The sequence below is a fragment of the Pseudophryne corroboree genome (assembly GCF_028390025.1).
Source record: "Pseudophryne corroboree isolate aPseCor3 chromosome 3 unlocalized genomic scaffold, aPseCor3.hap2 SUPER_3_unloc_15, whole genome shotgun sequence".
Lineage (NCBI taxonomy): Eukaryota > Metazoa > Chordata > Amphibia > Anura > Myobatrachidae > Pseudophryne > Pseudophryne corroboree.
Genome location: NW_026967503.1, coordinates 1,124,991 through 1,141,227, shown reverse-complemented (window position 1 = coordinate 1,141,227; position 16,237 = coordinate 1,124,991). Strand labels below are relative to the sequence as shown.

Here is a 16,237-nt window from a genome sequence, read left to right as displayed (position 1 = left end):
GTGAGGTTTTGCCAAAACGTGTTCGAACCCAAAACACGGCCGCGGAACCGAACACAAAACCCGAAAAATTTCCGGTGCTCATCACTAGTAAATATAGATAAGATACCACTAAAACAAATGGACAATGGAGAGGCCAAGCTAAGATGTATACTTGTGAATGCAAGAAGCCTATCGGGTAAAATGGGGGAATTGGAATGGCTTGTATCAAAGTCTCAGTATGATATTATAGGTATTACGGAAACATGGTGGGACGACTCTCATGACTGGGTTGGGAATTTGGAGGGATATTTTAGACAGGCACTAAACGAGATTGATTGGGAAGTTTTGTTTCATGGTAAAGACACAACGGTAATGTGGGTAGCTTTAAAAGGGTTGCTTGATAGCAATATTTACAAATTCATTCCCATGAGCATATTCACAAATTCATTCCCATGAGCAGTAAACGCAGGAGTACTAAAAACAAACCAATGTGGCTTAATAAGGGGGTCAAAGAAGCAATGGCTAAAAAGAGGCGTGCTTTCAAAACATTTAAATCTAATGGAGGGAAGGAGTCATTCCAGCATTACAAGGAATGCAATAAAAAATGCAAAAAAGTAATAATTGCAGCAAAATTGTAAATAAAAAGCAAATCGCTATAGAGAGTAAAAACAATCCTAAAAAGTTTTATAAATACATAAACAGTAAAAAGTTAAAGGAGAACGTAGGCCCATTAAAAGATGAATTGGGAGCTTTGATAAACAATGATAAAATAAAAGCGGAAATACTGAACAATTTTTTTCCTCAGTATTCACCAGGGAGGATCAGTCAGAGAAAGTAGTGCATAAAGATAGTGAAGGTAATGACTCTTGGCTGGATACTTGTTGTCCTGGAGAGACTAAGCAAAATAAAGATCCCAATACTTGATTTTCCACAGTTCAATCAGATCAGGCAAGGTACCTAAGGATTGGCGCATAGCGGAGGTAGTGCCTTTATTTAAAATGGGAACTTAAAATAATCCTGGTAATTATAGACCAGTTAGCTTAACCTCTATAGTGGGCAAATTATTGGAAGGTATTTTGAGGGATAGCATAGAGGATTATCTGCAGGTTAATAAGATTATTAGCAAAAGTCAGCATGGGTTTGTAAGGGACAGATCATGTCAAACTAACAATTAGCTTCTACGAGGAAGTGAGCGAGAATCTTGATCAGGGAAAAGCAGTGGAGGTGGTGTATTTAGATTTTGCAAAAGCCTTCAAAACAGTTCCTCACAGGAGACTGATCATCAAATTAAGGGAACTTAGTCTAGGATATACTATTTGTACATGGCTAGGTAATTGGCTGGATAACAGAGTACGAGTAATGGTAAATGGGATGTTCTACAGCTGGGCACCAGTAGTTAGCGGAATACCACAAGGGTCCATACTTGGCCCGCTACTGTTCAATATATTTAGCAACAATCTAGGAATAGTCCTGGAAAGCACAGTGTCAATCTTTGTGGATGATTCTAAGCTGTGTAAGGTAATTAATTCAGATAGCGATGTGGAGTCTCTACAAAATGACTTATTTAAACTTGAAGCCTGGGCGTCTAAATGGGGAATGAGGTTCAATGTAGAAAAATGCTAAATTATGCATTTTGGGTAAAAACACAATATTGTGTTAAATTTTTGGCACCATATTATAAAAAAGATATGAGAACTAGAAAGGGTTCAAAGGCGGGCTACTAAATTGAATAAAGGGTTAGAGTCTCTGGAGTACGCAGCAACTAAGAGGAGACATTAATATCTACAAATATGTAAAGGGTCAGCACAAGGAGCTAGCAGCGGATTTGTGTAGTAGAATAACCCTGTATAGGACACGTGGGCACTCGCTGAGGTATTTTTAGGTATGTACACTCAGTTTTGGGATCCAGGTATGCTGCATGTTGGGGGTGGTATACAGGGAGGGGGGAAGGGGAGGGTGTTGGGTTATATTTATTTTTTGAGCGGAAATGTATGTAGTGAAAGTACATGGTTTATTACTGTGCAATATAAGCAATGGTGTCTGGTTACTGAATCTGTATGTGACTGGGCTGACCGGCCGCTGGGCGATGCACTGATCATACCTTTGTTGTACTATGACGGGGATTAAGGTGGTATCGTGGAATGTGAGAGGGCTCAATGATAAAGTTAAGAGGTCTCTTGTGCTCCGACAGCTCAAACACTATGCCGCTGATATTGTCTGTCTTATGGAAACACACTTGGTAGGTAGTAAGATTCTCTCACTGAAGAGACCCTGGGTGTGTTGGGCATACCACTCTATGCACACGTCCGCCTCACACGGGGTTTCAGTCCTTATTAAGCGGACCGTCCCTTTTGTAATGGAATCTATACAAACAGATCCTTGGGGGAGATATGTGTTTTTGAAATGTAGGTTATTTTATGTTCCTGTCCTCCTGCTAGCAGTCTATGTGCCCCCTCCATACTCTCCCGATGTACTTAAGAGGGTTGCTGGGTTCATGGCCTTATCCCCCGGGGTGTCTGTTATTTGCTTGGGGGACTTCAATAATGTGCTAGACGTGGTAATGGATAGGCTCTCCATGTCTCCGTCTGCTGCAGGTCCTGGGGGGTCTGGGTTTGCAAATGTGGTGTCGGGGTTGGGCCTGGTCGATCCGTGGAGACTGAGACACCCTTCTCTTAAACAATACTCGTGTTTCTCACACTCCCATTCTTCGTTCTCTAGGATTGACCTGGCCCTCCTCTCGAGTGACATGGTTCCCCCGTTGGTAACATTAGATATGAGACTAGAGGTATATCAGACCACTCCCCCTTGACCTTTAATTTAGACTTTAATTGCGATAGAGGCCAAGCTGTGTGGAAATTTAACCCATTCTGGTTCGTTCACATGGGAGACGGATCTGAAATGGTAGCCGCATGGCGGGAGTACTTCGAGCTGAATAGTACCGACCAGTCTATCTCTAACTTATGGGACACCTTTAAGGCCTTTATACGGGGGAGTTTGATTAAACGGGTGTCTGAGTTAAAATCCTTCTATAGGAGAAGGGAGGCTGAGTTGGAGGCCCGGAGTGCCGCTGCAGAACTACAATATTTGCAGGATTCTTTGATCAGTTCCAAGTCAGCCTGGTTGTCGGCTCAGAGGGAATGGAGAGACTACCTAATGGAAAAGACTCAGCATAGACTCCTTTTCTCATCCCATACCTTTTACGCTACGGGGACGGGGGACAGGCCGGGGACATACCTGGCCTCTCTTGCTCGGGGAGACAGACCTACTAGTGTGGTGGTAGAGATTGTGAGTGCTGAAGGTGTTCACCTGACCCAGACTCCACTGATGACGGCTGAATTTGTATCCTTCTATAGTCGCTTATATGAATCTAAATTGGACTGTACCTCATCACAATTAAATGATTATTTGGGCGGTGTCTGCTTCCCCACCTTGTCCGGGGAGGCTTGTGACCTTTTGGAGGCGCCTATTTCCCCTGATGAAGTTAGAGCAGCGATTGAGGCCTCTCCTAGTGGTAAAGCCCCGGGCTTGGATGGAATACCCTCCGAGGTCTATAAGCATAACTTGGATTTTTTTGTCCCCCGCTTACTTGAGTTATATGGCCAGATTTTTACACAGGAGTCTCTTCCCCCGTCTATGGCCTCCGCCATAGACGGAGGCAGTGATTGTGGTTCTCCCTAAACCTGACAAGGATCCTAAGAAAGTGGAGTCTTACCGTCCTATATCCCTCCTACCCACTGACATTAAAATTTTGGCTAAGAGATTGGCTGGTAGATTAAATACAGTTATTTCCCACATTATACACCCAGATCAGATGGGATTTATGCCTAATAAATCGACCTCCATTAATCTTAGACGTCTGTTTACCCACCTACAAATCCCCCGGGCGGACCCTTCCTCCTCCATTGTCGTTTCGTTAGATGCCGCTAAGGCTTTTGACTCGGTGGAGTGGGAATATTTATGGGAAGTTATGCGTAGATTTGGTATCGGCCCGAAATTTATTAAATATGTTCGACTGATGTACTCCTCTCCCTCGGCAAGGATGGCGGTCAATGGTTTCGTATCTCACTCCTTTCCCTTATCTAGAGGCACGCGACAGGGTTGCCCCTTGTCCCCTACTCTGTTTGCTATGGCCATTGAACCCCTGGCATGTCTTCTGAGAACAGATGCGGGTATTTATGGACTTAAAGTGGGTGCTCGGGAAGACAGAGTGGCCCTATATGCTGATGACATCCTGATGTTTGTGGATCGCTATGCTGAGTCTATACCTAGGATCTTGGAAATTATTGATGGGTTCGGGCGATACTCTGGTTTACTGATAAACTGGGAGAAATCCTCTATTATCCCACTTAAGGGCGAAGTCCCTGCCTCCCCGTTGGTGGTTCTTCCATTGAAGTGGGTGGAATCATTCAAATATTTGGGTATTTGGGTGTCTAATAACTCTCAAAAATTCTCTTCTCTTAATATCACTCCCCAAATAGTGTATCTCTGCGGCCGGGTGCAGACGTGGGGTAAGTTGCCCTTAACAGTCAGGGGGAGGGTTAATATGGTTAAAATGTTCTTCCAGTCCAAGCTTCTCTATGTCCTGCAGCAATCACCTGTCTATATTCCACAGAAGATTTTTAAACAAATAGACGGGTTGCTTTCCTCCCTGGTGTGGGCCAGTAAACGAGCACGCTTAAAACTAGATACCATGACCAGAACACGTGAAATGGAGGGTCTGGCCCTCCCCAATTTCCGTTTCTACTACTACGCGGCGCAACTGATACATGTCTGGGAATGGGTTAATGATCTCGGTCCCCTTCTGGTGTGGAAAATGGTGCACTCGGTGATGCGTGGCCATGGCGTTGACCCTAACAACCCTTTGGATAACATATATGGGTTACCGGAACTGTGTCATCTTCAGGTCCGAGAGGTTTGGGGAAGATGGGGAGTATCATCTTTGGGCCATGTATATAGTGATGGGATTCTTAACTCTTTCCAACAACTTCAACACGCACACAACATTCCATCAAGGTTCTTTTTTCAATTCCTACGGTTGAGACATGCACTGGCAGCCCAGTTCCCAAATGGCCCTCCAGTCTTAGCTGACTCCCCGGTTAAAACAATGTTGCAAACGCTAGACTCGGGACACTTAGTCTCTAGGATATATGGTCGTATCCTGCAAATGCACCACGGTGACCCTCTCACGGCTCTTCGGGTTGGTAGATGGGAATCAGATGTGGGTACGCTATCGGATGATGCATGGAATACTGCTATAGGAGCCCATCGGATCTCTACTTCCTCTGTTAGATACCAGCAAATACAACTATACATTCTACACAGGGTGTATATGACCCCGGTGAGATTAGCACATATCGGGGGTGCTCACAACTCGCAATGCCCTAGATGTGGAGTCGTGGATGCAGATTTCTGGCATTTACTGTGGTTGTGTCCTGGCGTGTCTGTGTTTTGGACGGCGGTTATACAGATCTTATGTGACACAGGTATTCCCTCCTTCGTATGTACTCCTGCACTTTGTACACTGCTGATTGTGGATGAGGAAGCCTTAGACCCACCTAGTAGGCGATATGTTATTAACCTATGCGCTTTAACTAGGGTCTGTATTTGCCGGCTATGGCTGGCCAGTGAGGCCCCGACATCTAGGGCGTGGATATCCCTGGTCAACAAAACAATTGCGCATGAAAAATTTGTGTTTCTGGCTAGGAAGGTTGAGAGGAAATGGTCCACAATATGGGGTAGATGGATGGACTCTAAATATTACAAAGTGAGATATAGCTAAACCCGTATTCTTCCTCGTGTGTCAGTATGGGATGTTGTGCGAGGGGGGCACCCCCGCGGCCGGTCTTGTCTTGCCTTGCTATGATATATGTAACATAATGTGACAATTCTGCTATGCTTATGAGTTTAAGGGAACTGTTATGCTTCGGATGTGTTGAACTAAGACACCGTTGCTATGTGACTATATGTTATATGAGTAATAATGTTTACTAAATGTATTATAGACTGCATACATGTACTGCTGTCTCCACACATGTTGGGTGTGGATAATGTTTGTGTGTTGTATGTGTGAAATGTTAAAGCAAAATTGAAAACCTCAATAAAAAATCTTGAATATAAAAAAAAAATGTTATCATAATGCTGATGCCATTGACCTGTGTGTGGCTGGCCGTGATGCTGATGCAAAGGAGATCAAAGCTGGTGGTGAAGAAAACCTGCAGAGTTCCAGCTTAGATGTGGAGAGGTGGCTCTCTAGGAGAAGGTAGATCTGATGGCGGGTAATAAAGTGCCAGATGTGGCAGCTTCTAGGTACACATTGTGGATCTTGTGGTGGCTGTGGTCTCTCAGGTTCTGGTCTAGGATTGGCTATCAACCATTGATGATCAGGAATCATTGATGGTCTATACCTGATGATAACTAGTTTTACCATCAAAGGAAGAGAGCCAGGTAGTTACCCATGTCTGGTCAGCTCACTGTTGGACAATAGGGAGTAAACAAAAAGGGACAATGGTACCTTATATGACTTATCCTTGAGTGTCCACTGTGGTGGTAGTAAACAATAGAAAACTAGGTCTAACATGAATGCATTGCTCCAAAGGGTAACAGATAACGTAACACAATTGCATATAATTAACAATAATAAGGTTGATTTAAACACAATATTGGGTGAGCAGTAATGGACATGTTATGGAGAATGAGGAAACAGATGAATCTATAGGGATATGGGGATAAAAAGTACATATCTGACATGAGAAATGAGGCATAGCTATATTGTCACAGACCTCTCATTTCCTCACAGTAGCCATGGGCCAGATGTTATTTCCCATCATTTACAGACTTCTCCCGCTGCACCGAGATGCTAGGCTGTCAGCCAGTAGCCCTGCACCGCTCCGGCTCTTACATATAGTGTGCTGTTCCTGCTGACGATCATAATTCTTATCATATAGAACTAAAGAATACTTCGATATAGTGGGCAATATAAACTGCCAGACATTTGTGGTTTATGTAATCTCCTGCATTTGCGGTTGCCAATATGTCGGTAGAACAATACGCTCTCTAGGTTTTTAGAACATAGAAGATTCATTCTTAAAAAGTCAACTAAACACCGTGTACCTAGACATGTTTGCTCACTCCATGGAGGTGATTGTGGGGTTCTGTCCATACAGGGAGTTGAACATATAAAACAGACATTCCGAGGTGGGGATAGATATAACCTCCTCTGTAAGAGGGAAGCATACTGGACTTGTATGATAGATACTTTGTTCCCTCTAGGTCTCAACGAAAACATTGAGCTGAATAATATATGAATCAATATCTGTATGTTATTCTATTTTATCCTATAGCTTCCTTATTTTTCTTCTTTCCTCCCCCTCTTTTTCCATTGCTGTTTTCTTATCCTTCTGTTAAGAAACTTAGTCTATATATACATATATATCCTTTGAGATATCTACGGAGTATATTATACACATGGTACTTTGTATCTATCTCTGGATTATTCTTTGTCTAGTGTGATATGAGCAACAATAGACTTATATATATATATATATATATATATATTCACCAATTTACACTGAATATGACGATGCACATGGCTTACTCAGATGGTCTCTGTCACAATGACTGATGATTCAGAAAAGATTTTTCTGTTTAATTATTATCTGTATACATTAGGAACATCTATTTGAATATTTTCTCTCCTACTATTTTGAATACAGTGGTTTGGTCCGATATGCTTTGGGTGGGTTATAAATAGTTTATACAGCTGTAGGTATTTCCTCCACCTTAATCTTGCCACAACCTGTGATTTATTTGTTGCCTCTTCTCAATATACGTACCTAATAGATTAAACCTATAGTATAAATGTATTCTCCAATAACAACCATTGGGGTGCCCTTCAACTGTTCTAAATGGCTGTAAACATTAAAACATATGAACAATTCTATATAAAGTAATTGAGTCTAGGTTGGATTTGAACCGATGACCTCTCTCACTGTTGCTCAGTCACTTACTCACTGAGCTATTTTAGCTGTCTAGTTATTATGAGCTCTTTTGAAATACTTGTTTCTTGGAGCTTTCTAATTAAATTAATGGTTATACTCAGAGATTCCTTTTTATATTGAATATATGTTTTCAGAAAGTGGTGGGAATAACTTGAAACACGAAACCCCTTCAAAGGAATAGAGAGGATGATAAATATTCAAACTATATATAAAAAATAATCTCTATAAATCAAGACGTATTTAATGTCAAAGTAATAAAGCAACATATTAGGTATCTGTATGTCCATTAGAAATTCTATCTGTATATACATATATATGGTGATTAGTGTGTTCTTTGTTTTCCCACCACTATTTACTATAAGTACTAATTTTATTGTTTAAGCTTGATATTACAGGTTGAGTATCCCATATCCAAATATTCCGAAATACGGACTTTTTTGAGTGAGAGTGAGATAGTGAAAGCTTTGTTTTTTGATGTCTCAATGTACACAAACTTTGTTTAATACACAAAGTTATTATAATTATTGTATTAAATGACCTGTAGGCTGTTTGTATAAGGTGTATATGAAACATAAATGAATTGTGTGAATGTAGACACACTTTGTTTAATAAAGTTATTAAAAATATTGGCTACAATTACCTTCAGGCTGTGTGTATAAGGTGTATATGTGACATAAATGCATTCTGTGCTTAGATTTAGGTCCCATCGCCATGATATCTTATTATGGTATGCAATTATTCCAAAATACGGAAAAATCCGATATCCAAAATACTTCTGGTCCCAAGCATTTTGGATATGGGATACTCAACCTGTATCTGTATAGTTCCTTTTTCTTTTTAACAAAAGAGCCCCTGTATTAATTACATCATGTGGATCAACTCTATACAAATTAAGCAACACCGAGCATTCACTCAGGTGTGCATATCACCACTCAAAAGCCAATTGGATACAAATGGTTTAAATACCCATTTACTTCTTCATTGGGTATTCATATCTCCTGAGGAAACCGCCGTTTGACTGTGGCGGAGAAACGCATTGAGGGTTGTAGCTACTGCCGGTCCATTGAAGGAGATTCATCCACTTCGTTTAACCCTGCTATAAACAAATTAATTGATCCTCACTGCTGTCACACGGGATGGAACGCTACTGCCCTCTGCTGTGCCGGGGCCCCCTGTCTGCAGACTGATCATCGGAGCTCGCGGCATCTCCCTCTGGTCCATCTGTGAAGGATACCTGCAGCCGTTTGTAGCTCACACTGCACTTTGCTATTGACGGGAACCAGCGGAGATTACCAACATTGGGTGAGAACACTGACCTATAAGTGAGGATATTGAACTACTTAAATTATCCACTTTCATACCGTGGGATCCCTCTGGTATATACATAAATTGGAGTCCTCCTACACTCTAATATGTTAATTAATGGACCGCAGTACTGCACATATCAGCTGATTCAGCTGCATTTAAATACAATCGATCTAATGTGAGTGATTACAGCTGAATCTGTGTACAGTTTATATACAATCAGAAATATTGTGGCTACATTTTATCTGGTTATTATTGGCATAACTGTTTTTATTGTGTTGAACTGTAATAAATATTAGAAATATTTTTATTTATATACCATCAGCGCTCTTTTATGTCTCTATTGAAACTTAAACAATCTATGGGCCTTAATGAAAGCATAAATTACTACCATACCCCACCGATAAAGCCTGATCTCGTCCGATCTTGGAAGCAAAACGGTGGTGGGCTGGGTCAGTATCTGTGAGGGTGACCCCCAGAGAATACCCGGTGTTGTAATTCGTGACCTCCTCGACTCTTAGCCAACAGAAGGATCACCACATTCTCCCTGAATCATTTCTTTTGCTTATTCTTCTGATCTGTGTACCGTTTCCCTTTATTCATTATAGATCCAAAATTGGTCAATACTAATCAGGATCTACATTTTTGACTATAATTCAGTTCAATGACCCTTGGAGGTCTTATTAATACAAGCTGAGCTTGTGCTGGTGGGATAGGATTAGGATGTAGAGCCAGAGTGTCTACATCCCTCCTGAAGTCTACTAATATAGACTAACCAGAACATTTCCAATTTTCTAAAAAATGTCTACATTTCCTTAAGTTTAATAATTGTGGTGGACTATATAAGTGTGGATTTTTTTTCTTAGAGTAATGAGTTAATAAAAGTTATGTTTTAATATCTTCATACTAACAAATATAAACAAGAGTGCACCCACACAAGAGTCTTCTGTAAATCCTTTTCTTCCCAGTTGTTTCTGACTCTGGGTGAACCACCAGACTTATCAATCAAAATACGAATCATTCGTACATATCATATGTTATTCTGGTACTCTATCATTATTGTTATCACTATTTTTTCTGTACCTTCAGAAAACTGGTGCGGAATCACGTCTACTTTGTGAGATACAATCTATATCGTCTGAGGCATCCAGTTGCCGCATAAGAGCTGCTATCTAATAATCAATATATTTGGTGCTCATTTAATACATGTAATATTGCATTAGCACTTGATTTAGCTAGGTAATTATATCTTGCATTTTGTCACCTCACTGACGTGACAGGCTCAGCTGTCAGTCATGCAGTCCCACTGCGCCCACTCTCTCTGTACTCATACATACATGCCTTTCTGGGAGTGTCTCATCCTGGTTGTCAGTCATGCAGCCCCACTGCTCCCAGTCTCTCCGTACTCATACATACATGTCTTTCTGGGAGTGTCTCGTCCTGGGTGTCAGTGATGCAGCCCCACTGCGCCCACTCTCTCCGTACTCATACATACATGCCTTTCTGGGAGTGTCTCGTCCTGGTTGTCAGTGAGACAGAGTCTCTGGCACAGCTGTGTAATCATGATGTGAGTGTGTGTGCTGAGTAGTGAGTACTGCTAGCAGCAAGTCTCACAGCTTAACTGCAGTGTAGCAGTGGGGTGTGGGGGGAGAAGGGGGTTGCTACACCAATGAGTCAAGGAATGGAGTAGTTGGATGGGACTCACACAGCAGGTGGTGAAAAACTTAAAAAGGAGGAGTGGTTGGAAGGGGAAGCAACTGGTAGGTTCAGAGGGGATTAGTGAGGGTAAGGACTCTCAAGGGAAATTGGAGTGGGAGCCCACAGGTTCCAAACTGGGTAAAGAGCAGCTTTTAGGAAGGAAATTGGTGAGCCAGACCCTGTGGTTGACCCTTCTCTGCCTCATGTGGGGTGGATCCTTGGACTCTCCAGTTCCTCAGGAGGCTGTGGATTCTTCTTGCCCACTACCTAGTGGTTCTGTGGTCATCTCAGGCCATGAACCTCCCAGATGCCAGGCCTCCAGATAAACATGAAATGGTCATGGAGGTGGTCCTGGGCTCTGTACAGGAGGAGGTAGAAAAAGCAAAGGAAAGTTGTGTCCCTTCTGAAGGGGCAATGGTAGACATTGTGAATGGTGAAGGGAAGGTTTTGTGGGCGAAGAGGGAGTTATGCCATATATTCCAGAAGCATGGGTCCTCAGCCTATATGATGGCCCACAATTAATGTGGCCTCTGTCTTGACCGACCAAGCTTGATTTATGGGCTTTTTAATTTTTTTTTAAGCAGGATAAAGGCTGATTTTTTTATTTCTGCAGTAGACTAGAATAAGCCCAGACAGTCCCACTTCCATTATACCACCTGAATGTGACTGTCAGTGACCACCGTGCCATCACTTACCTGTATGCTTACACGAAACAGAATGATGGAACACTTACAAAGGTTTCTTCTGGTGTCCACTCCGAGATTAGACATTATGGCGTAATTACTCAGACGGGAATATAAAACAGATAAAAAAAATAAAAGCTTTAATGTAATAATTAGACGCAAACAAAAGCTTTTATTATGAAATCATACAGGGGAGTATCTGCACCATATAGATGTAACATACAACAAACCACCGCAGATGGAACCCGGGTGACTCTAATGCACATGGTAATGTACAGGGTATATATGGATAGGATCTTGTATCAGAAAACACTCAACACTCCTTATCAAGATGAGTGTCTGCAACAAGTTAGGCAAACTAGAAGTGAAAACACGTTCCAATGGCCGCCATATTGTCGTGCAGCAATACAGATTGTGGAAACTGGTATTAGACATTCACATTTACACAAAGAACAAGATACAAAATAAACAGCAGAAAAAAGACCTAAGCATTTGGGATGTATTATTTAGGAAGTAAATAGAGGTACATTAATGAAAAGTGTGAGTAGCAGTCACCAGTCTGCTTGTGAAGGTCTCTAGAGTGGTGGTCTTTTGGACTGTGCAAGGCAGTGAGTTCCATGGTCAGGACTGCAAAGCTAAAAGTTCAACCCATAAATGAATGACAGGAGATTCTTGGTACTGCTGGTAACAGTCCTTCATATGTAGAAGTAAGCAGGGCAGTAAGGACGCAGAAGCTGCTTCTAGTACCTTGGACCATGTAATGTTGTGCTGGGAAGGTCAGTTAGCCAATTATGAAATAGATTTTCCATCTTACAGGCAGCCGGTGAAGGGAGTAGAGAATGGGTGTTATGTGGCAGGAACGGGCTGGTTAGGTAACAGCTTGGCTGCTGCATTCTGTACTAGCTGCAAGCTCTGTAATTCTTTTGCTGGGTGACCCAGGTAGATGGCATTGCAGTAGTCTATGAACTTCTGAGGGAATGAAGTGCTTGATTCTGTCTATGGTCCACAGATGGAAGAATGTGGATTTGTATGTGGTGGATACCTGATGTCTGTGTCAGCCACATACCAGGACAACACAAAGATTCAGCACATGTTCAGTATTTTGCAATTCTGAACACCAAAGCATAAATCCAGATGGTTGGTAAAGCTGTAGTCTTGTCCTTTGTTGGGAAGCTTCTACTATGTTTCACAAAGACTGAGTCACAGCCAACTGGCATCATCCACCCCTGGCGCTCAGCTAGGATTGGTATTTGGTTCTCAGTACATGGAGCAAAAAGCAGGTAATCAGCATAGCAGTGGTAGACCAGGCCATGACGTCTGATTATATCACCCAGTGGTAGCATGTATATTTTATAAAGCATAAGAGATAGGATTCACCCTTGAGGAACATTGGACGACAGTGATAATTATACTCCAGAAGATGGAAATGGTTCCGTACTTGGGTAATGTCTAATATGTTCAACAAGAGCGGATTTATTTCTCTCACAGCATGAAAATGGCTTCTCACCTGTGTGACTTCTCTGATGTGTGACAAGATCTGATTTCCGTACAAAACATTTCCCACACTCAGAACAGGAAAATGGCTTCTCACCTGTGTGACTTCTCCGATGTAAAACAAGATCTGATTTCCGTACAAAACATTTCCCACACTCAGAACAGGAAAATGGCTTCTCACCTGTGTGACTTCTCTGATGTATAACAAGAGCTAATTTCTGTGTGAAACATTTCCTACACTCAAAACAGGAATATGGCTTCTCACCTGTGTGACTTCTCTGATGTGTGACAAGATCTGATTTCCGTACAAAACATTTCCCACACTCAGAACAGGAAAATGGCTTCTCACCTGTGTGACTTCTCTGATGTAAAACAAGATCTGATTTCCGTACAAAACATTTCCCACACTCAGAACAGGAAAATGGCTTCTCACCTGTGTGACTTCTCTGATGTAAAACAAGATCTGATTTCCGTACAAAACATTTCCCACACTCAGAACAGGAAAATGGCTTCTCACCTGTGTGACTTCTCTGATGTAAAACAAGATGTGATTTCTGTGCAAAACATTTCCCACACTCAGAACAGTAAAATGGCTTCTCACCTGTGTGACTTCTCTGATGTAAAACAAGATTTGATTTCCGTACAAAACATTTCCCACACTCAGAACAGGAAAATGGCTTCTCACCTGCGTGACTTCTCTGATGTAAAACAAGATTTAATTTCCGTACAAAACATTTCCCACACTCAGAACAGGAAAATGGCTTCTCACCTGTGTGACTTCTCTGATGTATAACAAGAGCTGATTTCTGTGTGAAACATTTCCTACACTCAAAACAGGAATATGGCTTCTCACCTGTGTGACTACTCTGATGTGTGACAAGATTTGATTTCTGTGCAAAACTTTTCCCACACTCAGAACAGGAATATGGCTTCTCACCTGTGTGACTTCTCTGATGTAAAACAAGATGTGATTTCCGTGCAAAACATTTCTTACACGCAGAACAGGAATACGGCTTCTCACCTGTATGACTTCTCTGATGTGTAACAAGAGCTGATTTATGTGTGAAACATTTCCTACACTCAAAACAGGAATATGGCTTCTCACCTGTGTGACTTCTCTGATGTGTGACAAGATTTGATTTCAGTGCAAAACATTTCCCACACTCAGAACAGGAATATGGCTTCTCACCTGTGTGACTTCTCTGATGATTAACAAGATGTGATTTCCGTGGAAAACATTTCCCACACTCAGAACAGGAAAATGGCATCTCACCTGTGTGAGTATGCTGATGAATAACAAAATGTGAGCTATGTGCAAAACATTTCCCACACTCAGAACAGGAATATGGCTTCTCACCTGTGTGACTTCTCTGATGTATAACAAGAGCTGATTTCTGTGCAAAACATTTCCTACACTCAGAACATGGAAATGGCCTCTCACCTGCCTTAGCTGGCTGATTGGTAATACGCTTTGTGTTCTGTGTAAAACATTTGGCATCTATAGAACAGGGAAACACTGTATTTACTGTCAGAGCTGTAACAGATGCACCAATATCATCAGGAGAACATTTCCCAGTATCAGAGGGATCAGCTGATAGAGCTGGATGTATAATTGGGGTAATGGGGTTAGCTCCTGGAGAATCCTGTCTACTGTCGTTATCGGTTATTTCAGAATCCAGGGATAACATTAGATGTCCTTCTGAGATGTTCCTGCTTGTGTGTCCATCTGCTGGAAATAAAATACATTAATATATAAAATGAATAGACAAGACCCAGGGTGTTACAGGACACAATATATAATTCTATAAACTGACATTTTTTCCTGAAATCATTGCTTTTATGTTTATTAAAAAACAAAAAAAGCTAGGATGCTTAGACTGGAGCTTGATCAACACTGAACGCTCATGTGGGATTACTAGATGTGACATGGACGCTCATGTGGGAGTAACTTAGGTGACAAATGCAAAATCATGCACTTGGGTCTCAAAAATCCAAAGGCTAAATATAGTAGTAATGGCACTATACTGGAAACTACTGAGGAGGAAAGGGATCTAGGAGTCACTATTTCAGATGACTTATAGGCAGGTAAGCAATGTAACAAAGCAATGAGGAAGGCTAGTCAGATGCTTGGCTGCATTGGGAGAGGAATCAGCAGCAGAAAGAAAGAAGTAATAATGCCACTGTATAGGTCATTGGTATGGCCTCATCTAGAATACAGTGTTCAATTCTGGAGGCCATATCTTCAAAAGGATATTAATACATTAGAAACTGTACAAAGGAGGGCAACTAAAATGGTGCATGGCCTACATTACAAAACATACCCAGAAAGACTAAGAAATCTCAATATGTATAGTTTGGAGCAGAGAAGGGAAAGGGGGAACATGATAGAAACTTTCAAATATATCAAGGGTTTTAACAAAGTCCATTCTCCAAATGAAGAGAAGCAATAGAACACGGGGACATGCACTGATACGGGAGTGGGGGGGGTGGGGTTCAGGGGGAAATTTGCGGAAAAATTACTTCATAGAAAGGGTAGTGGACAAGTGGAATAGCCTCCCATCGGAGGTGGTAAAGGCTAAAACATTAGAGCAAATTAAACACGCATGGGATAGACATAAGGATATCCTTACAAAGAAATAAGGATCAAATAAGGTTAGAGATAAAAAGAATGTAAAAAAAAAAAAGGGGGGGGCAGACTAGATGGGCCAAGTGGTTCTTATCCGCCGTCAAATTCTATGTTTCTATGACATGGACGCTCATGTGGGATTACTAGAGGTTACATGGACGCTCATGTGGGATTACTAGAGGTGACACGGGCGCTCGTGGGATTACTAGAGGTGACACGGGCGCTCATGTGGGATTACTAGAGGTGACACGGACGCTCATGTGGGATTACTAGAGGTGACATGGACGCTCATGTGGGATTACTAGAGGTGACATGGACGCTCATGTGGGATTACTAGAGGTGACATGGACGCTCGTAGGTTTACTAGAGGTGACATGGGCGCTCATGTGGGATTACTAGAGGTGACATGGACGCTCATGTGGGATTACTAGAGGTGACATGGACGCTCATGTGGG

The 16,237-nt window shown here is 41.8% G+C and overlaps 3 protein-coding genes and 1 pseudogene across 5 annotated transcripts in view; 3 read left to right on the top strand and 1 right to left on the bottom strand.

The window, feature by feature from the left end:
• Window positions 1-16,237, top strand: part of LOC134983450 (gastrula zinc finger protein XlCGF26.1-like) — a 452,758-nt gene that overhangs the window by 63,232 nt on the left and 373,289 nt on the right. The gene's annotated exons all lie outside the window — the stretch shown is intronic.
• LOC134983447 (oocyte zinc finger protein XlCOF6-like) overlaps window positions 1-16,237 on the top strand; it is a 100,757-nt gene that overhangs the window by 37,901 nt on the left and 46,619 nt on the right. The window lies entirely within an intron of this gene.
• Window positions 9,664-9,782, top strand: LOC134983466 (5S ribosomal RNA; annotated as a pseudogene).
• Window positions 11,825-16,237, bottom strand: part of LOC134983446 (zinc finger protein 260-like) — a 147,120-nt gene continuing 142,707 nt past the window's right edge. Inside the window, exons 2-3 of one of the 3 annotated variants that reach the window (XM_063949122.1) lie at window positions 13,926-14,345; window positions 11,825-13,841 (exon numbers count right to left, since the gene is read on the bottom strand). In XM_063949122.1, coding sequence (XP_063805192.1) covers window positions 13,069-13,841; window positions 13,926-14,345 — 1,193 coding nt within the window. In that variant the 3' untranslated portion in view covers window positions 11,825-13,068. Of the gene's footprint in view, window positions 14,514-16,237 lie in introns of all 3 variants that reach the window. The other 2 variants (XM_063949123.1, XM_063949124.1) reach the window with 2 other exon arrangements.